Genomic DNA, 19,587 nt, shown 5'->3' with positions numbered 1-19,587 from the left:
AGGGCTTGTTAAGCTGCTGGCAGCAGAACCAATTTATGTGGTACCTTTTATCGGTGTACTTTGGTGTCGTGTGCGCTGCCTTGGTACCTTGTTAGAACTTGGTTGTGCTTGTGACGATTTGCTTTATATATGTCGAGCCCAAGTGCAAGTTCTTCGCTTGGCTCTTTTTGCATGAGAGAATCCTCACGGTCGATATGTTGGCTATTTGTGGCTGGCCACATGACCCAAGATGCCAGCTTTGTCTCCAGGCTCCAAACGGCGACCCATCTTTGCAAGGATTGCCCCTTCTCAGTCGCTGCCTAGAACCATGTGTCCACCTAGACACACAACGACTTGCTAGTCTCTGGTTTCCTATCGGTCCCTGGTAATGTCTCCTGCTGATGGGATGAGTTGATCGCAAAAGGAGGCGAAGCAGGGCCGCATGCGTCATAGAGGTGGGTTGATCTATACCTTGTGAAACATTTGGAAGGAGAGGAATAGGCGCATTTTTACGGGTTACCGCATGACGCACTATGAGGTGGCGATGCTAGCCATCGATGATATCAAGCAAAAAGAGAGGGCGTTTGGTAGTCGTGCCTCATGGTGGGTATTGGCTGAGCCTGTGTTTGTCTTGTTAGGGTTGGCCAGATCCCCTCAAAACGTGCCCAACTTTGTACATATTGGTTTCTCACCTCTTCCTTATGAAAATGCAATGCTCCTGCTGGTTCCTCGGGAAAAATAAAAAACAGAGAAAAAAGCCTTTTTCGGTAATGTGAAACAAAACGCTTCAATGTATTATTTTTTATTTTATTATTATAGGGGTATTTATCCTGCTGATTTGATCAAGATATCTGAGTCATTTTTCAAGGGAAAAGTTATGTACTCCCTCCGTTCTAAAATAGATGACTCAATTTTGTATTAATTTTTTTTATTTTGGAATAGAGGGAGTAGAAAATAGAAAGAAATGTAACACAAACACTGACCAACTTAGTCGGCCAGGTGGCCTCTTGATCCCGTGACAAGCACGTGACCCATATGGCTCTATAAAACGACCATCCAAGCTTCCCTGTCAATCGCGCAATCCAGTTAGTAGCGAGAGACATCGATCGATAGCCAAGCTTAGCTCCTTCGTCTACTCCACACGTTTGATTCCCTCTCTTGAGCTAGCTCCGAGCCTTCACTTCGACCATGGCCTGCGCCTCCCCTCTGATCGCGCTCCTTGTTGTCCTGGGTTGCGCTGCGGCGGCCTCTGCGGCAACGTTCACCGTCGGAGACGGGCAAGGGTGGACGACCGGCGCCAACTACGCCACCTGGGCCAGCGGCAAGACCTTCGCAGTTGGAGACAAGCTCGGTGAGTCCGGTCTCAACACTACTACTTCACACGGTTATTTTGGATGCTAGAACAACTGGTGTTTTTTTTTTGAAAGCAGAACAACTGGTGTTGGTCAGCCACTAAAACCTAATTGGACCCTCAGTTTGTTCACTGGATTAGCATGCACATGACCTTAATTATGTTTTTTTCTTATGCTCAAAAAAAAATTATGTTTTTTTCTTCATTTTTTTAGCTAGGAGTACGTTTATTCTGCTCTTGCACACAAAAAAAACTATATTGCACAAGTCCTAATCATACAACTCTTGTTCCAAAACATTCTTTTTGGAATTGTTAGTGACAATTAATTTCTGTTCTATGAACTAGAAATGGTAACAACACGGACTCATCGTGGCCTAATATTTTCTGCTCTCTGTTTTCTCAGTGTTCAACTACGCCAGCCAGGCCCACACAGTGACCGAAGTCACCAAGAGCGAGTACGACGCCTGCTCCAGCAACACCAACGGTGACAACAGCGGCGCCACCACCATGACCCTCAAAGCCGGCGCGAACTACTACATCTGCACCATCGGCACCCACTGCGCCGCCGGCATGAAGCTCGCCGTCACAGCCGGCGACTCCAGCCCCGGTACCCCCGCGGCCGGGACGCCGCCTACCAACCCGTCCGGGTCCGGCGGCTACCGCATGGAGGTCGGCCCCATTCTCGCGGCCACCGCTGGCGTCCTCCTCAAGCTCGCCGTCTTCTGATCCGCCGATGATTCGATGTTGGAAAGTTTCGCCGATCGTTGTACGTTTTCTTCTGACGGCCACGCGCTAGTTTGTACCGGAGAGTGGTTGCCCGTGCTTCCTGATGTGATATGATTGGTTGGTTTCGTAGTGGTTAGCGTGAGTGACTTGTATGGATCATTATCTCCGATGTTTCTGTCTAGTATAAGTAATAGGAACCCCTCCATATGACGGTGGTTAAATAAGTTTGGATTCTGTCAATGCTGAATTTTAATTGTTCTTACATTTGAGGAAAAAACGTAGATTTTTTTTCCGAAAAAGAGGATAAGCCTCGCCTCTGCATCGAATGATCCACGAAACTATATATTATTAGAAAAATAAAATCCAACAGCCGAACAAATTCAACCAGAAAAAGAAAATACCTGAGACCACGTGCCTCGCGATAGTAGCTCCACCAATTAACCATTGAATGCACCTGCAAAAAAAAATTAACCATTGAGTGAAAAATACACAGCTTTTATGCTAAGCCTTCAAGAAGGAAACACCGCACGTGCGTCAATGATGACGAGTCCAACCATAGATCAGTCTTGGGATTTTCACCCCAAAGCCGAGTTTCGATCCACCACCTTCACCAAAGACACGCATGCGCGCTTCGACATAGCTTGATCCGAGATCCTGTGTTTCTATCGGATTGTGCAAACTCGTCGTTGAAGGCGCTTCTACCATCATCTCTTGACTACCGACGCCTCGTCTATACACACGAACGCTTATTCCTATGAGCACCTTCAAAAGACCAAACCGATTAATTTCAAAATAACACTCATGCCAAGTTTAGGACTTAAACCCATGTGAGTTGATTCTATCACAAGAAATATAATTATCTGATCAACATTCAGTGTGCAATTGTTCTTGCTTTTTCTTCTTATTATACCTAGTTCTGGTCATGAGAGTGAGATTGATGCATGTGGGCGGTTAGGCAGGCTATGGTCGTAAGACTATGACTAGACTGAAGGAACTAAAGAATGGAATTATGAGAAGACAACAAGATCAGACGGCGGGATCGGTTTGGTTAGGATGGCTACGTGTCATCACAAGTTTCAACGTGTGGACATATTTTGCAACATCTTCAGAGAAAGCAAGGCCGAAAAGGAGAGATGGGCGATAGTTTGGAGTGCACAAATTGTTGATGAGTTACTTTTTTGCGATAGGAGTGGAGTGGTTGGCACTAACTATATACAATCGTTAGAGATTCAACGGCGAGAGTAGCAAGTCCTTTTCGGTGTTTCGGTTCAGAATTATGCGGGACAAAAGTTTCCAGAGTCAACACCTGCTCCCGCCGGCCGTGCGAATCTTGCGGTTAGTGAAATTCTTGTGCCAACTTCTGAACTGATGAGGTGATTCTTTTTCTTGAGAAGAACTGATAAGGTGAACTCTCTTGAAAAAAGGGGCAAGTAGTTTTTGTCAAAGGGCGACGATTTTTTTCTTAAGAACTGTTGAAGGACGCTGCTACACGGCAGTCGACCGATCCTGACCCAGGATCGGTTCCCTTCTAAGCCGTTCGATTATCAAACGGTAGACTGTCAGCGACGCGCGGGCACAGGACACTGAAGATCGTCACCAGGCGACAACAGGTTCAGATACTGTTCATGATCCGGCAAGCGAGGAAGCAACGGCAAGGAACCAGGCCTCGAGCGGGCCCACGGCGCGGCCCACTCGCACCAAGACGAAGCCCAGATGGAATGATGGCCCAGAATGGGTTCGGTAGTTAAATATCACTGTATAACGTTTGAATTGGGTTGGCTTGGACTTGGACGGCGGCTGCGGCCGATTGTAATGGACTTGTAGCTGTGAGGGAGGTTGGGAGGAAAATACACGCTACCGAATTCCCCATTTCACCATGAACCCTAGCTACTAGCTGTAGATCGATCGAGGCCCTTACATAGACTTAGTATCATTCCTTTCCACGGACGTCACACACGCACGCAGCCGCCTCCTTCCAACCTCATCTTCTGCGCTGCGCTCCCTGAACCGCCCTCGGCAATCACTTCCCTCGAGCACTGCTCTCACTCGACTCACACCTCGCAGCACTCGGCACTGACTACGCTCGCTGCTCGTAGCACCCGGCCACTATCGTTCATAGCACCTGCAGCCACAGACTCACATGATTAGTAATCACCAAAATCTCTCAAAGTCTGCCTTATCCATAAGAATTGAGTGCGATAACTACTGCAGCAATATACCCGACTTCGACGGTGGAGGTTGATACGAAGTTTTGTTCTTGGAGGCCCAACTAACAAATGATCTTTCAAGGAATTGACATATTCCGTAGGTGGACTTCCTATTCATGATCTGAATCCAAATATCCAACGAAATCTAAGGAGGCATCCTCAGGGTACCAAAGCCCAAAGTTTGGGGTATGAAATGAAAGCCGGGAAGTCTAAAATCATACCAAGAATGCCTCCTTATGAAATCAAAGGAGGCATCCTGAATATGCAACATTCACACCAAAATCTTTCGATTTCGTGCAAGACTAGAAATGAACTAAGGCAATCAGACCAAGCTCTCTAGGGGCTTGCTTTAGACTAAATAGTGCCTTATGAAGTTTATAAACATGTTCGGGGTGATGGGGATCCTCAAAAACCGGTGGTTGTGCTACATATACCTCCTCATTAATTGGTAATCTAGTTTCATCTTCCATATGGGAATGGCGCCGGTTCACTTCTTAGCTCTTGGGTGAGTGTCTCCATCTTTCGATGGATCGACACCCTTCGTGCCAGGGTGAGGGGCCATGGAGCTCCCTTCAAAGATGTGTCAGACAGAGCCATGAAGATGACGAGAGTGTCTATTCACCTGCCGGTTGTTCCTTCCGTCAAGGCACTGTTGTGTAGTAGTTTGATCACATTGCAAAGCTTCATCGCCTCCGAGCTGCTTTGTTCCTTTACATATCTTTGTTTGTAGTTTCTGGAGCATGTTACCTGCTTCCAGAACACTTTGTATATTTTCACTGTTTTCTTTTTTTGTGTGTGTGTGTGTAAGATGTGAGTTGTAATCTCCTGGCAGATTTTTGGCTTTGTTTGGAAGGAGGGCTCGTTTCGAGCCTTCTCTCTAGAAAAATGCCACACTTACGGAGAATGATTACATATATGATTGAGTTAGTTAGTTTGTTGCCTAAATATTTCCATTTGCATCTCGTCACACATTGTGGACTCAAGAGATTAATACTGATGGAGAAGAATGCAACTGGCATGGAGAAGCATCTTCCCGCCATTGTCCCAGCGAGGAGATTATGGATTTGTGGTCTATTTCCTAGTGCCTATTGTCTCCCTTGATGTCCTCTTTAGTATGACATGTTCATATAGTGATACCAGCGCGCTTATGCCGTAAGGAGTGTCCATGGAGACAAGGAGTGCAAATGCAACCCAGTCAAGTGCAATATACATAGACAAGTACATCTGTACATGACGTGATCATACACAAGGAGCACAACAATGAAATTGCGCACCTACCATTTCCAACCTTGGCTTCGCCTGCCCCTAATATCGAAGGGGTCAGGAATGGAGAAACGTTCAGCTTCTTTGACGGGATTAGCTTCCCTGTATAATTCCATCGCTTCCTTCAAGACTTTGTCCTGCGACAAGGACTGCACTCTTTTCTTACCTGAAGGGTGAGTAGAGAGGTAATTTTCCAATTCTGAATTTCTTGAGATCTTTCCTAGCTTCTCTTCGACCGCAATGGCTATGTGTGGGTCGAAACCAGCTGCAGCAAGTAGCAGCATTCCAATGTGATCTGCCTCTATCTCCATCCTACAAAGGTAACATGTAACACCATGAGAACTCATAACATGAGACATAGTTGCACATATTTGATAATACAATGACCAAGTTGAGAACTGTACAGCACGCAGCCCCCATAGATTTTTTTTGAAAAATAAGGTAACGCCTCCCATGGATGTTACATTGAATCTAGTACTCTACCATATAAGCAACAGTATGTGTTGGGCTAACTCCGTCATATTAGAACGGCAATCATAGAAGGGAAAGTAATGGTCTCAATTCCTGTGAAGATGATAAGTGCAAGGACTTGCTCACGCAATTCCTTTGGGTGTCTATAAATTTTCATGAGGGAAGCTACTCAACAACTTGTTCTTTTAGAGCACAAAAGTTTGTTTATTTACGCAGTGGTGCAAAAAAATTCTGTTGAACGAAAATTGACGTGAACATAAACGACACTAACCAGACTTACTTACTTACTAAGCCTTTTGTCCCAAACAAGTTAGCGTAGGCTAGATATAAAACCCTTTCACGAGGACTTCTCAGAAGGTCACCCATCCTAGTACTACTCTCGCCCAAATGGGTTTCATACCCAAAGGACCGGCTAGTTTTTTCGTTGGAACATAAACGAGACTAACCATGTGGAAATAAAAATATGTTTCTTTCTTTCTAATTTTCATGATTCTATTGCCCATCCAGAATTCTACTGGCAATAAACTTATTGTTGGTTATGCCTAAGAATCCAAGTATATACAAATTTCATTAGACATAATAGTTTGTGATTGCATGACTATAACAAGGAAATCTAGAATTTAGACTACATGATGGACACTATCAAACATGGTCATGATTAAGAATAGCAGTTATTACCTGTGCATTACATAGAAATAATTCTCTGTTTTTTTTTTGACAACCGCATAGTATGGAGTGAAATAACAACATTATGTTTTGTAGATTTGCTAACTCTCATGTAGATGGGAATTAACAAAGACTCATCCAACTGTTGTGTCATTTGACTTTGCGCGGAGATTCATGCTTATTTTGTTTTGTTTTCTCTTTCTTCTTTTCCATACCAATATCATTTTTTTGTTGCGGGATATACCAGTCATTTAGATGAGACATACTCCCTCCGTTTTTATTTACTCCGCATATTAGCTTTGATTGAAGTCAAAGACCAAGTTTGTAGAAAACAATATGAATATTTACAGTAAAAAATTATATGATGTGAAAATATATGCAATGATGTATCCAATGATACATACTTGGTGGTGTATATGTTAATATATTTTCTATAAACTTGTTGAAAGTATATAATGTTTGACTTTAAGCAAACATAATATGCAGAGTAAATAAAAATGGAGGGAGTAATTAATTCTCATCTACGTACGGACCAAATGAGTGAACAAACACATTAAAACGTGTATATATACACACAATCCACAAAAAAGCTAGAACATCTTATACTCCCTCCTCCCAGAATTAGTTGTCGTAGATTTGTCTAGATACGGTTTGGAACGGTTGTAATATTTGTGAACGGAGGGAGTAGATGAGAGCTAGACATACCCTATCCTTTGAGCAATTATAGCACTAAAAGAACAGAAAATCACTACTTGTCCTAGGCCAATTACATAACACTAGATGTATCACTCTCCTTGAGGAATTAATGCATCAAGGGTCAAAGCAAAATCTACCATTTTTATAACATTTGCAGTTTATCACACATGCAGAATGTAGGAGTAAATAGCATAAAACTACTACTTTACAGGCTAGGGTTCCAAAAAACTACCGGTTTTTAATTTTTCGCTGATAACTACCAAGCCAAGGGTTGGCTGTTTCAAAAAACCCCAAACACTTGTTGCTAGCGATTTAAACCGTTTTATGACAGGTCGTGCCCACTCCTAAACAATCCGTTTGTTTAACCGTTTGCTTTGACCGTTAACTTACATGTGGGACCCACGTGTAAGTTATCTCTTCTTCCTCTTATCTTCTCTTCTCTCCTCCTGTCTCTTTCTTCTTCCTCTCCTCCTTCCGACAAACACCACTCACCGGCGGCCACCTCCACCATCCGTCGCGCGCCAGACAAGCTCGACTGTGGAACGAACGCCGCCCGGAGGGCAGCCGCATCGCAGGGACACGGGCCGTGGCATGGCCAGGGCTCAGCCCGTCGCGAGCCGCGCACCATGGCCAGGAGCAAGGGCGCCGCTAGCCGGGCCATGTCAGGTGCTTGGGCCGTCGCAAGCCGCGTGGCCATGGCCAGGAGCGTGCGAGGAGCAAGGGCCGCCGCCAGCCGCGAGTCATGGCCAGGAGCAACGGCAACTGTTGGCAAGGAGCTCCTCCATCTAGCCTATCGCCCGACTAGAGAACCCTGCCTTGGCGACGAGGAATGCGACGGCCGCGCCACCACCTTTCGCTTGGCCGGCGACCTGGTCGCCGGCGAGCTGCCCGCGCCGTTCCTCAGAGATCACGCTAAGGGCCCGATTGCTTTTTTCAGAAAATAGTCAGGGACCCGATTGCTTTTTTAAAAAAGTTACAGGGACCTGATTGCTTTTTTTAACTTACAGAGATACTGACATATCGGCCCTACATGTAAGGTAACAGTCAAACAAATGGTCAAACAAATGGATCTCGTACGTGCGGGTCCCAACTGTCATAATCACGATTAATTTCAAAGCACTCTGTTTTTAGGGTTTTTTGAAACAGCAAAACCTTGACTTGGTAGTTATCAGCGAAAAATTAAAAACCGGTAGTTTTTTGGAACCCTAACCTGTAAAGTAGTAGTTTTATGCTATTTACTTCAGAATGTAGATCACCGAGAACAACGTAAAATGCAGAAGTGATGAATACATGTCTTACTTTCGTGAGAAGGGCAGCGTGAATAGTAATTTCGATACACCCCTCATGAAGTCTGGACTGTCCCGCCCCATGACAAGTCGTTGCACAGCATAGGAACACAAGCTCTTGGTGATCGCCTCGGCCGAGTGCCTCGCAATAATGTGTCCAACCTGCGCAAAAAATCACCGGTTTCAGTTTGATGGGTTCACTGTAAATTGTAAACCCGCGCAAGATTACATAGTATGCAGAGGCCGGGTTCGGTTTGCCCTAAGTGCGGCTGTATAACCTTGAAGGGATGTTGAATTGGATTAATATAAAAACTCCTTCGTCGAAAAATAAAACAAATAGATAAATCAGTAAGATCTTGTTACCACCTCATGCCCTAGCACAGAGGCGATCTCGGCATCGGTTTTGAAGTAGTCGAGCAATCCAGTGTAGACCACGATCTTGCCTGGGACGCACATCGCGTTGACCTTCCTATCTTCCACGACGATCACCTCCCAATCGAGCCCGTCGAGATGCCTCGTCATCGCCTGCTTCCCGTAGTTCCTGGCCATGAACCTGTCATTCAGCAGCTCCCCGGCTGGATCGACGGGCGCAACTCCAAGGGTGCATCGGGCGGCCCAGACGATCTCTGAGGTGATGCGCCTGACGCGCACGCTCTCGTAGTGTTCCGCGGGTAGGATCATGCCGGCTTTCTCCTTCTTGAGATCGTCGAACGCGCGCCCGCCGAGCCACCGCTCGACCCGGGGAGAGAGGAAGACGAGGTGGGTGCGGTTGGTGTACGGCACGGTCTCGAGGTTGTGGTAGTAGGCGGCGATCGCCGCGGCGCCAGGGGCGAGAACCCGCGCGGCCACCTTCCGCCAGTCGTGGTACCACGCCTCCCCGCCGCGGCCTCGGGTGAAGTGGATGAGCTCCGGGCGCCGCGGCCCTTCGCTTAGGAGTCCATGGCTTGGGGTAGTGGCCGAGCGCGAGACCGCCGGCAAGCGCCGCCGGTAGGCGCGGTAGGACCTAGTGGCCGTGCGCAACGGCGGCTGTGGTGGTCGGACCCCCGGCTTGCAGCGCACGAGGAGCCGGAAGATGGCGGAGCCCGATTTCTTCAAAATTTGGTTCATGTTCGTTTTGTTTCCCTCGTTGACGCCGGATTGATCGGAGAAGGGAGGTAGTAGCTAGCTAGCGGCGCCGGTGCGCAATAGGGGGCGTATCTGCCGCTCGCCGTCGCCGGGCGCTTACGTGGTAGATGCTCCACACATTGGCAGTTCGTAAAGCCCTTTGCCATGCTTTACGTACGATTGGACCTTATAGCCTTGTCGATTAAGCCTGCGAGTTTCCGTCAACGAGTCATGTTTTCGCTCCGATCCGTCGACGGGAAAATCCTGTAGGACGCTAATTGCGGCAGATTACCGCTGAATCGCATAGGGCAGCGAGCTACCGATATCATAATGGGCCGGCCCATTTTAGCGGTAGCAGTATACACAAGGATTCGGTTTTGGAACCTCTCAAAAAAAAAATTCTAGATGGTTCATGTCTAAACCGGTTTTCTTTTTCTGTTGTTTCTTTACTTTTTTTAGAATCTATTTTTGTTTTTCCTATTTCGTTTTTTATTCTCTTCTTCTTTGTTTCAAAAATTAACAAACTTCAGATAACGTATGTGATTTTGTGAATAATATTCATAATTTTATAAAATGCTCATGTTTTTAAGAAAATGTTTGGGATTTCAAAAAATATTCCAGTTTTAAGAAACCTTGTTCATAAATTCAAAAAATTGTTCCGAATGTTCAAAACAGGTTCCTGGTTTAAAAAATTGTTCAAAATCACAATAATGTTCCTGTTTTAATTAATAGATCACATTTTCAAATAGTGATCAAAACTAAAATCGTTCGTGTTTTAAAAAAATTTGTTTGCAAAAAAGCTCATGGTTACAAAAAAAGTTCAAAAGGTGATCAAAACTAAAATTGTTTAATTTTTTTTGTTCACAATTACAAGAAATGTTCTTGTTTCAATTATTTTGCCCACAAATAAAAAACATGTTTTAAAAAAAGTTCACGGTTAAGAAATAAGTTCACAATTTAACAAAATTATTACCTATCCATTTGGCAGTCTTTTGGGAATGCCTCCTAAAATACTCGTTAAGCTTGAATAAAGTACACTCCACTACTTCACTTAGCGACAATCAACAGCCACCTTTGAGCACATTGTTGAAATATTCAACCATGTTGCTCGTAGTGTCACTGTATCTCCAACCTCCTTATCATGATCGCGTGCCCACTTGTGTTTCTCATCTAAATTCCTTTTTAAGAATATATTTTCCTTACAATTTTTCATAGCTGAGATTGGAATGCATCGGTGATGAAGGTAACGCAAACATGGATTAGATCTTGGCTGAACTCCTCCTCTTACATGCCTGGTAAAAGCTTGCCACAAAATGCCTCATGCACCATCGGCGGTGAGGCTTTGAAAGACATGGAATAACAATGTCTATTGCCTTGAGTATGCCATGGAGCCGGCCCATGATGCATACCTCCCATCCCCATTCACCTTGTTACTCATATGTCTCATGAACCACTCTCAGCTGTTTTGCTGCTCGGAAAGCACCAAAGCAAGTGCCACTAACAACACATTTGTTATTGGATGAGTGTGTCATTGCTACCATTAGTGTGCCTTGTATTTGTCGGTCAAGAAAATGCCATCTATAGAAAAAAAACGGCCGGCAATACTTAAATCATCCGATGCATTGCCCATAACTCCACAAGTCACGGTGGAACACTCCAACATCCTACTGGACCAAATGGTACATGTTCAGGTTCCTATGTGTAATCGCTTCAAACAACCTCAAGAGGCGATTGTATTCTTCTTCGTAATCGCCATACAAACAACGTTTGCATTGCCGTTCCAGGTCTTTCCATACTTGACTCGTATCTGTAATGTTTTTTCACCGTCTGCATGAGAAACTCCACCTTGATTGCTGGATCAAAGGCTATTTCTTTCATCAATTTATACTCAAGATACTCAAACCTGAGTTGACGGTGTCCCTTACGGTGGCCTGATTCCGACAGCGATGGGCAGTTGTGAGTGACTACACAACTTTGTAACACCCTTTGCTGGATTTTGAAATTCTTCTTCGATGGACCTTCTATGGGATTGCTTCTTTGTTACATTTCATGGTGTAACACACTTTTTTAGAGGAGTGACCACCAATATATGGCCTATGGTTCCTAATGGCATAGTCACTAAGCCGCACCTTGAACTCCTCCAAGCACACAACCTTCACGCATTTCTTCAAATAAGCATTCTCGTCCTCGTTCTTCGGCCTTGGTTCGCCTGGTTACGAGCAGGGTGTCGGTTCAATCGCCGCCACTCATGCCACCATCAAATATGGCCTGGGCAAGGCTAAGATCACAAAACAAGCGAGTTTATTTTTCCTTTCCCGTCAACTCGAATAAGATTTGGTTTTCTTTCTTAGTGAATCAATCCTTGTCAAATTCTTCCCCCAACCCTCGTCATCCCAGTGATACCCATACATACACCTAAAGGGAGCTCATGATCCATGTCATGTTGCGCGACAAGGACATCCAAAATCACCGATATCATTATAATGAATATCTTCCTCTTGCACAAAATCATCACTAACAACATCACCATTATCTTGAATTATTATGGCACTAGTATTCACCTCGACTTCATTTGCTTGGATACTTGATGGTTGGCTATGAGCATTGGAGGCATACGCGCCAACTTCATTTGCTTGGCTAGTTGGTGATTGGCTAGAAGCATTGGGGCCACATACCTCGACCCTATCCACAACGCGCCAACTTCATTTGCTTGGGTAGTTGGTGGTTGGCTAGAAGCATTGGGGCCACACACCTCGACCCTATCCACAACGTGCCGCACACTTCTACTCTTGCTCATATCATGAATTGGGAGGAGGCATGCCGGTTCAAGTCAATTTCAAGCCAATGATCTTCAACCTTGGTGGAAAACAATTCAAATGACTTGTCTTCTGATTTCGCAAGTTTGTCCTTGTATACATTTCAATGCAAATCCGAGGTGATAGGTATACCACAATAATATACCTACTGCACATCATAAAGCACAAAAAACCCACCAGCCATCATATCCATTGATTTAACAAAATGAGTAAAGCTAAGGTTTGCTCCAAAGTAAACAATGCCATCAACTGAGATGATTCACACCAGCCAAACAGTGGGGGATGAGTAAGGCTACATCAAGTGATTGAAATGGCCCCGATTCACCAAACAAATGGCACCCAATGAAGAGAGATTTTGAATGGAGGAGAGAGAGGGGGAGGGCAGCAACTCGGGGAAGGAGATGTGTGTGAATTAACGGGTGAGAGCCTGGCTTTAGGCTATAATGGGCTACCGTTACAACTCTAGTGGTAGCCACTTAGCCACGTCAGTGAGGCGCCAGCAATGACAACGGCAGTAAAAAGGTTAGATCCAAAAATAAATCCAAATGGGTTCAAATTGTGCTAAACTTGGCACTTAAGTTTTTTTTTTTAACAAGCAAAGGCACCGAAGTGCCAAATTCATTCAGCTCAAAGAGAGAGGCACTTAAGGTGACAACAGGGATTTTGGCCCGGAGGAAAACCATGCAGCCGGGGGAGCCACCGCAACTGCCGTAGGGCTCGGTTCCATGTGCTCAGGACACACCGCTTTGCCTCTGGGATCCTCGACCTTATAGTTGACGCAAACACAGAAAGTTCTGTCTTTCTGCCTCTAATAGAAACACATACACCCAAACAACAACCAAACACATAGCAGATTCATATGCTTTTAATTTGTGTAGAATTCATCCTGAAATTTTCTTCTATTATAGAACGACACAAACTTTCGTTTACTTTGGACCTCGTTGCTTGAGCTTTGCACAGGAACAAGAACAGAGATAAATAAGAAGTGTCTAAAACCTTACAGATGCAATACCACCGGACATTAGCAGTTCAGAGATGTTGGGAGAGACAGAAGAGCACACCAAATATCTGAACACCAGGCTCATTATGACAGCAGAACACGTAGTGTACAGTGTTGGCGAATCAAGCTCCCCATCCAGTAACATCCAGCTTCACCAGATTTCAGCAAACCTTGGAACTTTTAGAACAATCGCAAGCACATGCTTCTGCGTGATGGATAGGAATATTGGCTCAAAACTCGTCAACTGAACACAGTCTATACGAAGCAATTACCGAACGATCTTCTGAAGCCTAACAGGCACATTGTCTTTCCCATGTTTATTTGTAGCATCCAACCAAGTTTCAGATGCGATCCAATTCTCCAAAAGATTAGAGAAGCGGGCATAAACAAAAATGCTGAACTCGCCGATTCCCTCTCCCGGTCTCCCCTGATTTCCATCCAGATGTTGCCACCTCAAGTCCATAACATTAATTCGATATGATTAAGACTGGAGGCGTATTATAAATCAAAGATAGTTCTCCAAAAGATCAAAGACAAGTGGACGTAAATTCTGACTTCACTTCTCAATGAGAAGCACGAGAGATTTGAGGTTAGAAAACAGAGAACACACCAATGATCAAAAGATGCACGTGAGGCCCAGGATTTAGATACTTCCCTCTTTGAACTGCGGGATTTAGGTACTTGAAGGGAAGCTACAAATTGTTTGAAGCGGACAGCAAAAAAATGAAAGCAGATAAGATATCACAAACACTCATTGATCAAACTCCGTCAGGAGAATTGCTGTTGTTCAAACTTAAGAGCATCAGTCATTCATCATCTACTGATCCAAACTTGTCAATAGCCGTTTGCTTTACGAAGTTCAGATGGAAAGTTGCAAAAATAGAAATAATAAAGCACTGTAAACATCAAGCAACAACTAACGAATCAAAAGAAGGCATGCATTCCAAAACAATCAGCCCACACAAATCAATAGCTAAAATGGAAGTTACAGGAACATGGAAGAACAGAAGATGGATAAAGTTTTCTGAAGCTGCAAAGCACAAATCCTGTACTATACTAAAGGCTGACCCAGGTTATGAATAAAAACTAGCATCATATGTTCTTCATAACCAGAACCAGAGTATTATACCTTCGTCTTTGTTTCCCTTCCCAAATGGTACTGTAAATTACGAGTCTCTTGCACTCTAGGAATTAGAATCACACAATAAAAAGCAGGCATTCTTCCATCTTGTGACATAAATAAAACATTCAAGCCACCGTAATAACAAACATTAGCCAAAACAATCTTGATACTATCATCTCCCACCAAGGCAAGCATCTGGGGTTTCCGCAGCAAAGCAAGACACTCGATACCTTTCACAACCAGGGCAACTAAACACGCGCTATTCCAGTTCCCATGGGGCCTGAACTTAATTTCGCAAGCATTTGACAAGACAAATCAACAAAGATCCATGGGGAACAAGTTAATGAAAAGTATGATTCCAGCATGGCTTTCCAAATTTATGGTTCTGAGACACATTCGCAAGAAAATTTTGCAGGGACAGTGTTCATGATGATCTTTATCGCATAAAGACCTATTTTACTCGAACTGGATCTGAAGCAGGCAAGTGATAACAGAGCGCTAGTGAAATCCGGATCACGATCTCAAACATCCACACTACAAAGGAAGAAGAACACGGAACACATGCATCACAGGGTGTATCTAGGAGGAACATAAACGCGGGGGAAGACGAAGAAACGACACCGTCGGCCGGGGCCGTGACGCGATGGGGAGGGGATCAGTCGTCGCGCTTCTTGAGCTTGTCGACGCGCTGCTGGAGGTGGTCGAGCTTGACGACGAGGGAGGTGACGGAGAAGAGGATCCAGTAGAGGAGCAGCGCGGCGGCGATGAGGAGGGCGTTGCGCTGGGACTTCATGATGGACTTCTGGTGGCGGAGGTGCTCGGAGGGGGTGCAGGCGTGCTCGTCGTCGCATGTGGGCCGCATCTCGTACTTCCAGTAGATGTCCATGAGCAGGAAGAGGCAGAAGGGCACCACCGACATCATCGGCTTGAGCGCGCTGCGCACGACGGAGATCATCCCGCGCCGGAGCGCGTCGAGCCCCGGCAGCGTCAGCAGCAGCAGCATGATGGCCTCCGCGCCCGCCGCGTACCCGAGCACCACCCACTCCAGCGCCATCGCGGCCGGATCTCTCGCCTTCCGATTCGCCGGAGATCGGTTTGCTTGGGAGAGGGGGATTTGGGAGGGGGATGGGGAAAACTCTGGTGGGCGTGCGTGCGTGTGCCCCGGGGGATTTCGGCTTTAGCGAGGGGAGCGGGGAGGGGGTCGATCTGGGGGGGCTTTTGGGTGGAATGGGTCTATGGCGTGGCGTGTCGGGGAGGAGGTTGCGTTGGAGCGGTTCTTGTAGATGGGGTGTAGGCAGGCGCTCCAGATTTAGGCGGACGACACGTTCGAGGGGATCGATGGCTGAGTCAGTACGCGGCGGGTGGAGACGAGAACCTTCGTGCCGACCACGGAAATCGTCGTGGACGGTTCTGATCGAACTGCGGTCAAGCGACGAAAGGGAGATTCGTACACGGACGACACGAAGCAAAGTATAGGATTTGCTTCGCTGTTAAGGTTGGGTCTCGCAGATCATTTTTCTTGTCGTGGCGGCGGGCCGTTCTCTGGCGGCTCCCCTCTGTCCGCGGCGGTGAGGGGGTCGCTGGATCCACGTGCGTGGATTATTTTTATTCGTAGTCTAGGTTTTTAGCCTGTTTATTGTCTTAGCGGCGATGATGACGACGCTGAATAAAGATTCTTGAGATCCTTCCCTGACAAGGTCATTGGTTTTATGGTTGGGGTTGAATTTAAAAACCAGTTTGTTCAAGTAAGAATGGCGTGGTGGCGGCGACATCCTCGTGGTGGACCTGTGTCCTCGGCCTCCGTCATTGCGACGATATTTGCTCCAGCGTCAGCGCGGAGCTTGGGAGGTAGTCCAGGAGCGGATGCAGTTTGTGTCTGTATCGACGACATCTAGAAGACGGAAAGTGTGTTGGGTTCGTGGTTCATGAATGGCAGGTATGGTTTCCTCCTTCGGCGTCTTAGTCGTGATGGGGTGCCAGATCTGGAGTTCGATGGCATGTCCGGGGTGTTGCCCCGGTCTGATTCGTTCAACGGCAATGACTTCACTTTTGGTGAGCCACCTGGAGTTCCGCAAAGCTGCATATCAGCGACGGAGCCGCGTCGAGCTCGGGTAAGGAGGTGATCAGTCATTCTTTTCTTCGGTGGCTGCGGTGGTGGTGCCGAAGGCAGGTGACGGACGTTGGTGTCAAGCTCAAAGATGTTCTGCTATCTTTTTAGTTTTGTCATGTCGGTCCTTACGTGACTTAACTTTGTTCTTTATGATATGAATAATACACATATTACCATGCAAAAACAAGGTTGGGTCTCGCAATTTTTCTAAAGAAAAAGGTTGAGTCTCCCATGTCAGAAAAAAATGGTTGGGATCCCGGAGCAAGTTTCACCGCAGGTTTTCTTATACTAGGAGAAAAATATGCTCCGGGTCACTGAAGTTGCGATGATACGATCACTGAACTTTGGAATACGCTTGTTCCATCATTATGTATGATGGGACATGAAAATACGGTCACTGTTGCGCATATACGGTGCGTACAAGCTCTTTGACCACATGTTGACCGATCGTAGCCGACACTGTGGAAATATGCTTGAAGATGAATGAATCACCCGATGCGTCCTTGGTTTATTTTATAGGCAAGTTTTCTGGTGGTGGGAGGGTGTTCTCGTAAAAAGCGTCGGCCAGTTCACCTTCTGACAAACGCACGGAAATTGAGGGTCGCCCTTGACAAAGTTAATGGTGGGGGACCACTACTATGTAATAGATTGAGAAGTCATCGCTTGCTGAATTATTGGAATCAGTCGAACAGGGTGAAGATGGGGAACTCGCCTCGCAAGCCGAAGACTTTAGAAGGCCCGGGGTAATTGAGCTCCGGCGTTGAAGGCTAGTTTGGGGACTACTGAGGGAGTCCTGAACTAGGAGGTCCTCAGGATGTCGGCTTATCTCACATGGGCCGCATTGCATCCGGACCGAAGACCTTTTGTGCCTTGGAGTGTATCCCAAGTCAAGATGGAAGACCCGGCGTTTCCTCGGTGTAACCGACTATCTGTATGAAGGAAATATGCCCTAGAGGCAATAATAAAGTTGTTATTTTATATTTTCTTATATCATGATAAATGTTTATTATTCATGCTAGAATTGTATTAACCGGAAACTTGATACATGTGTGGATACATAGACAAAATATTGTGTCCCTAGTAAGCCTCTACTGGACTAGCTCGTTAATCAAAGATGGTTAAGTTTCCTAACCATAGACATGTGTTATCATTTGATGAGCGGGATCACATCATTAGCAGAATGATGTGATGGACAAGACCCATCCGTTAGCATAGCATAATGATCGTTAAGTTTTATTGCTATTGCTTTCTTCATGACTTATACATATTCCTTTGACTATGAGATTATGCAACTCCCGAATACCGGAGGAAAACCTTGTGTGCTATCAAACGTCACAACGTAACTGGGTGAATTATAAAGATACTCTACAGGTGTCTCCGAAGGTGTTTGTTGGGTTGGCATAGATCGAGATTAGGATTTGTCACTCCAAGTATTGGAGAGGCATCTATGGGCCCTTTCGGTAATGCACATCACGATAAGCCTTGCAAGCAATGTGACTAATGAATTAGTTGCGGGATGATGCATTACAGAACGAGTAAAGAGACTTGACGGTAACGAGATTGAACTAGGTATGAGGATATCGACGACTGAATCTCGGGCAAGTAACATACCGGTGATAAAAGGAATGACGTATGATGTCATTGCGGTTTGACTGATAAAGATCTTTGTAGAATATGTAGGAACCAATATGAGCATCCAGGTTACGTTGTTGGTTATTGATCGGAGATGTGTCTCGGTCATGTCTACATAGTTCTCGAACCCGTAGGGTTCGCACGCTTAACGTTCGATGACGATTCGTATTATGAGTTATGTGTTTTGGTGACCGAAGATTGTTCGGAGTACCGGATGAGATCACGGACATGACGAGGAGTCTCAAAATAGTCGAGAGGTAAAGATTAATATATTGGACGATGATATTCGGACACCAGAATGGTTTCGAGGTGGTTCGGGTATTTATTGGAGTACCGAGGGGTTACCGGAATCCCCCGGGGAAAGTAATGGGCCTTATGGGCCATAGGGGAGAGAGGAGGCAGCCCACAAGGGGTGCCCCCCATGGGAGTCCGAATTGGACAAGGGGAGGGGGCGGCGCCCCCCTTTCATTCTCCTCCTCCCTCTCCCTTCCCTCTTTCCCCCTCCATGAGAAGGAAGGGGGAAACCTACTAGGACTAGGAGTCCTAGTGGGTCTCCCCCCACTTGGGCGTGCCCCTAGGCCGGCGGCCTCCTCCCCTCCTCCTTTATATATGGGGCAGGGGGCACTCCATAGCACATCAATTGTTCTCTTAGCCGTGTGCGGTGCCCCCATTCACAGTTTACTCCTCCGATCATATCATCGTAGTGCTTAGGTGAAGCCCTGCGCGGATCACATCACCATCACCGTCATCATGCCGTCGTGCTGATGAAACTCTCCCTCGACACTTTGCTGGATCAAGAGTTCGAAGGGACGTCATCGAGCTGAACATGTGCAGAACTCGGAGGTGTCGTACGTTTGGTGCATGATCGGTCGGAATGAGAAGTTCGACTACATCAACCGCGTTGTCAAATGCTTCCGCTTTTGGTCTACGAGGGTACGTGGACACACTCTCCCCCTATCATTGCTATGCATCTCCTAGATAGATCTTGCACGACATAGGAATTTTTTTGAAATTACATGCTACGTTTCCCAACAGTGACATTCGAGCCAGGTCTATGCGTAGATGATATGCACGAGTAGAACACAAAGAGTTGTGGGCGGTGATTGTCATACTACTTACCACCAATGTCTTATTTTGATTCGGCGGTATTGTTTGAT

At 45.9% G+C, this 19,587-nt stretch overlaps 3 protein-coding genes across 3 annotated transcripts; 1 reads left to right on the top strand and 2 right to left on the bottom strand.

Annotated features, from left to right (window-relative positions):
* The first annotated feature begins 1,054 nt into the window (after positions 1 to 1,054).
* On the top strand, positions 1,055 to 2,296 carry LOC123134504 (blue copper protein). The gene is made up of 2 exons (XM_044553751.1): positions 1,055 to 1,330; positions 1,734 to 2,296. Exons 1-2 carry the CDS (start codon positions 1,168 to 1,170, stop codon positions 2,054 to 2,056), a joined length of 486 nt encoding a protein of 161 aa, XP_044409686.1. The 5' UTR covers positions 1,055 to 1,167; the 3' UTR covers positions 2,057 to 2,296.
* A 2,889-nt stretch (positions 2,297 to 5,185) lies between these two features.
* Positions 5,186 to 9,929, bottom strand: LOC123134503 (mitochondrial metalloendopeptidase OMA1-like). Its single transcript, XM_044553750.1, has 3 exons — positions 9,012 to 9,929; positions 8,659 to 8,807; positions 5,186 to 5,838 (listed from the first exon to the last, which is right to left on the bottom strand). Exons 1-3 carry the CDS (start codon positions 9,750 to 9,752, stop codon positions 5,538 to 5,540), a joined length of 1,191 nt encoding a protein of 396 aa, XP_044409685.1. The 5' UTR covers positions 9,753 to 9,929; the 3' UTR covers positions 5,186 to 5,537.
* A 5,099-nt stretch (positions 9,930 to 15,028) lies between these two features.
* On the bottom strand, positions 15,029 to 15,869 carry LOC123138163 (uncharacterized). The gene has a single exon (XM_044558076.1). The coding sequence runs from the start codon at positions 15,740 to 15,742 to the stop codon at positions 15,344 to 15,346; it is 399 nt and encodes a 132-aa protein (XP_044414011.1). The 5' UTR covers positions 15,743 to 15,869; the 3' UTR covers positions 15,029 to 15,343.
* Positions 15,870 to 19,587: the final 3,718 nt, after the last annotated feature.

Source organism: Triticum aestivum, chromosome 6B, assembly GCF_018294505.1.
Source record: "Triticum aestivum cultivar Chinese Spring chromosome 6B, IWGSC CS RefSeq v2.1, whole genome shotgun sequence".
In the NCBI taxonomy this organism is placed as follows: domain Eukaryota; kingdom Viridiplantae; phylum Streptophyta; class Magnoliopsida; order Poales; family Poaceae; genus Triticum; species Triticum aestivum.
Note: the sequence above shows the minus strand (reverse complement) of the source record. Positions and strands in the feature narration are given on the sequence as shown.

Coding starts and splice junctions, on each gene's coding strand:
- LOC123134504 (XM_044553751.1), top strand. CDS start 1,168: ATGGCCTGCGCCTCCCCTCTGATCGCGCTCCTTGTTGTCCTGGGTTGC. Junction 1,331..1,733: donor CGCAGTTGGAGACAAGCTCG/GTGAGTCCGGTC, acceptor CTGTTTTCTCAG/TGTTCAACTACGCCAGCCAG.
- LOC123134503 (XM_044553750.1), bottom strand. CDS start 9,752: ATGAACCAAATTTTGAAGAAATCGGGCTCCGCCATCTTCCGGCTCCTC. Junction 8,808..9,011: donor CCTCTGTGCTAGGGCATGAG/GTGGTAACAAGA, acceptor TTTTTTGCGCAG/GTTGGACACATTATTGCGAG. Junction 5,839..8,658: donor ACGCTGCCCTTCTCACGAAA/GTAAGACATGTA, acceptor TTACCTTTGTAG/GATGGAGATAGAGGCAGATC.
- LOC123138163 (XM_044558076.1), bottom strand. CDS start 15,742: ATGGCGCTGGAGTGGGTGGTGCTCGGGTACGCGGCGGGCGCGGAGGCC.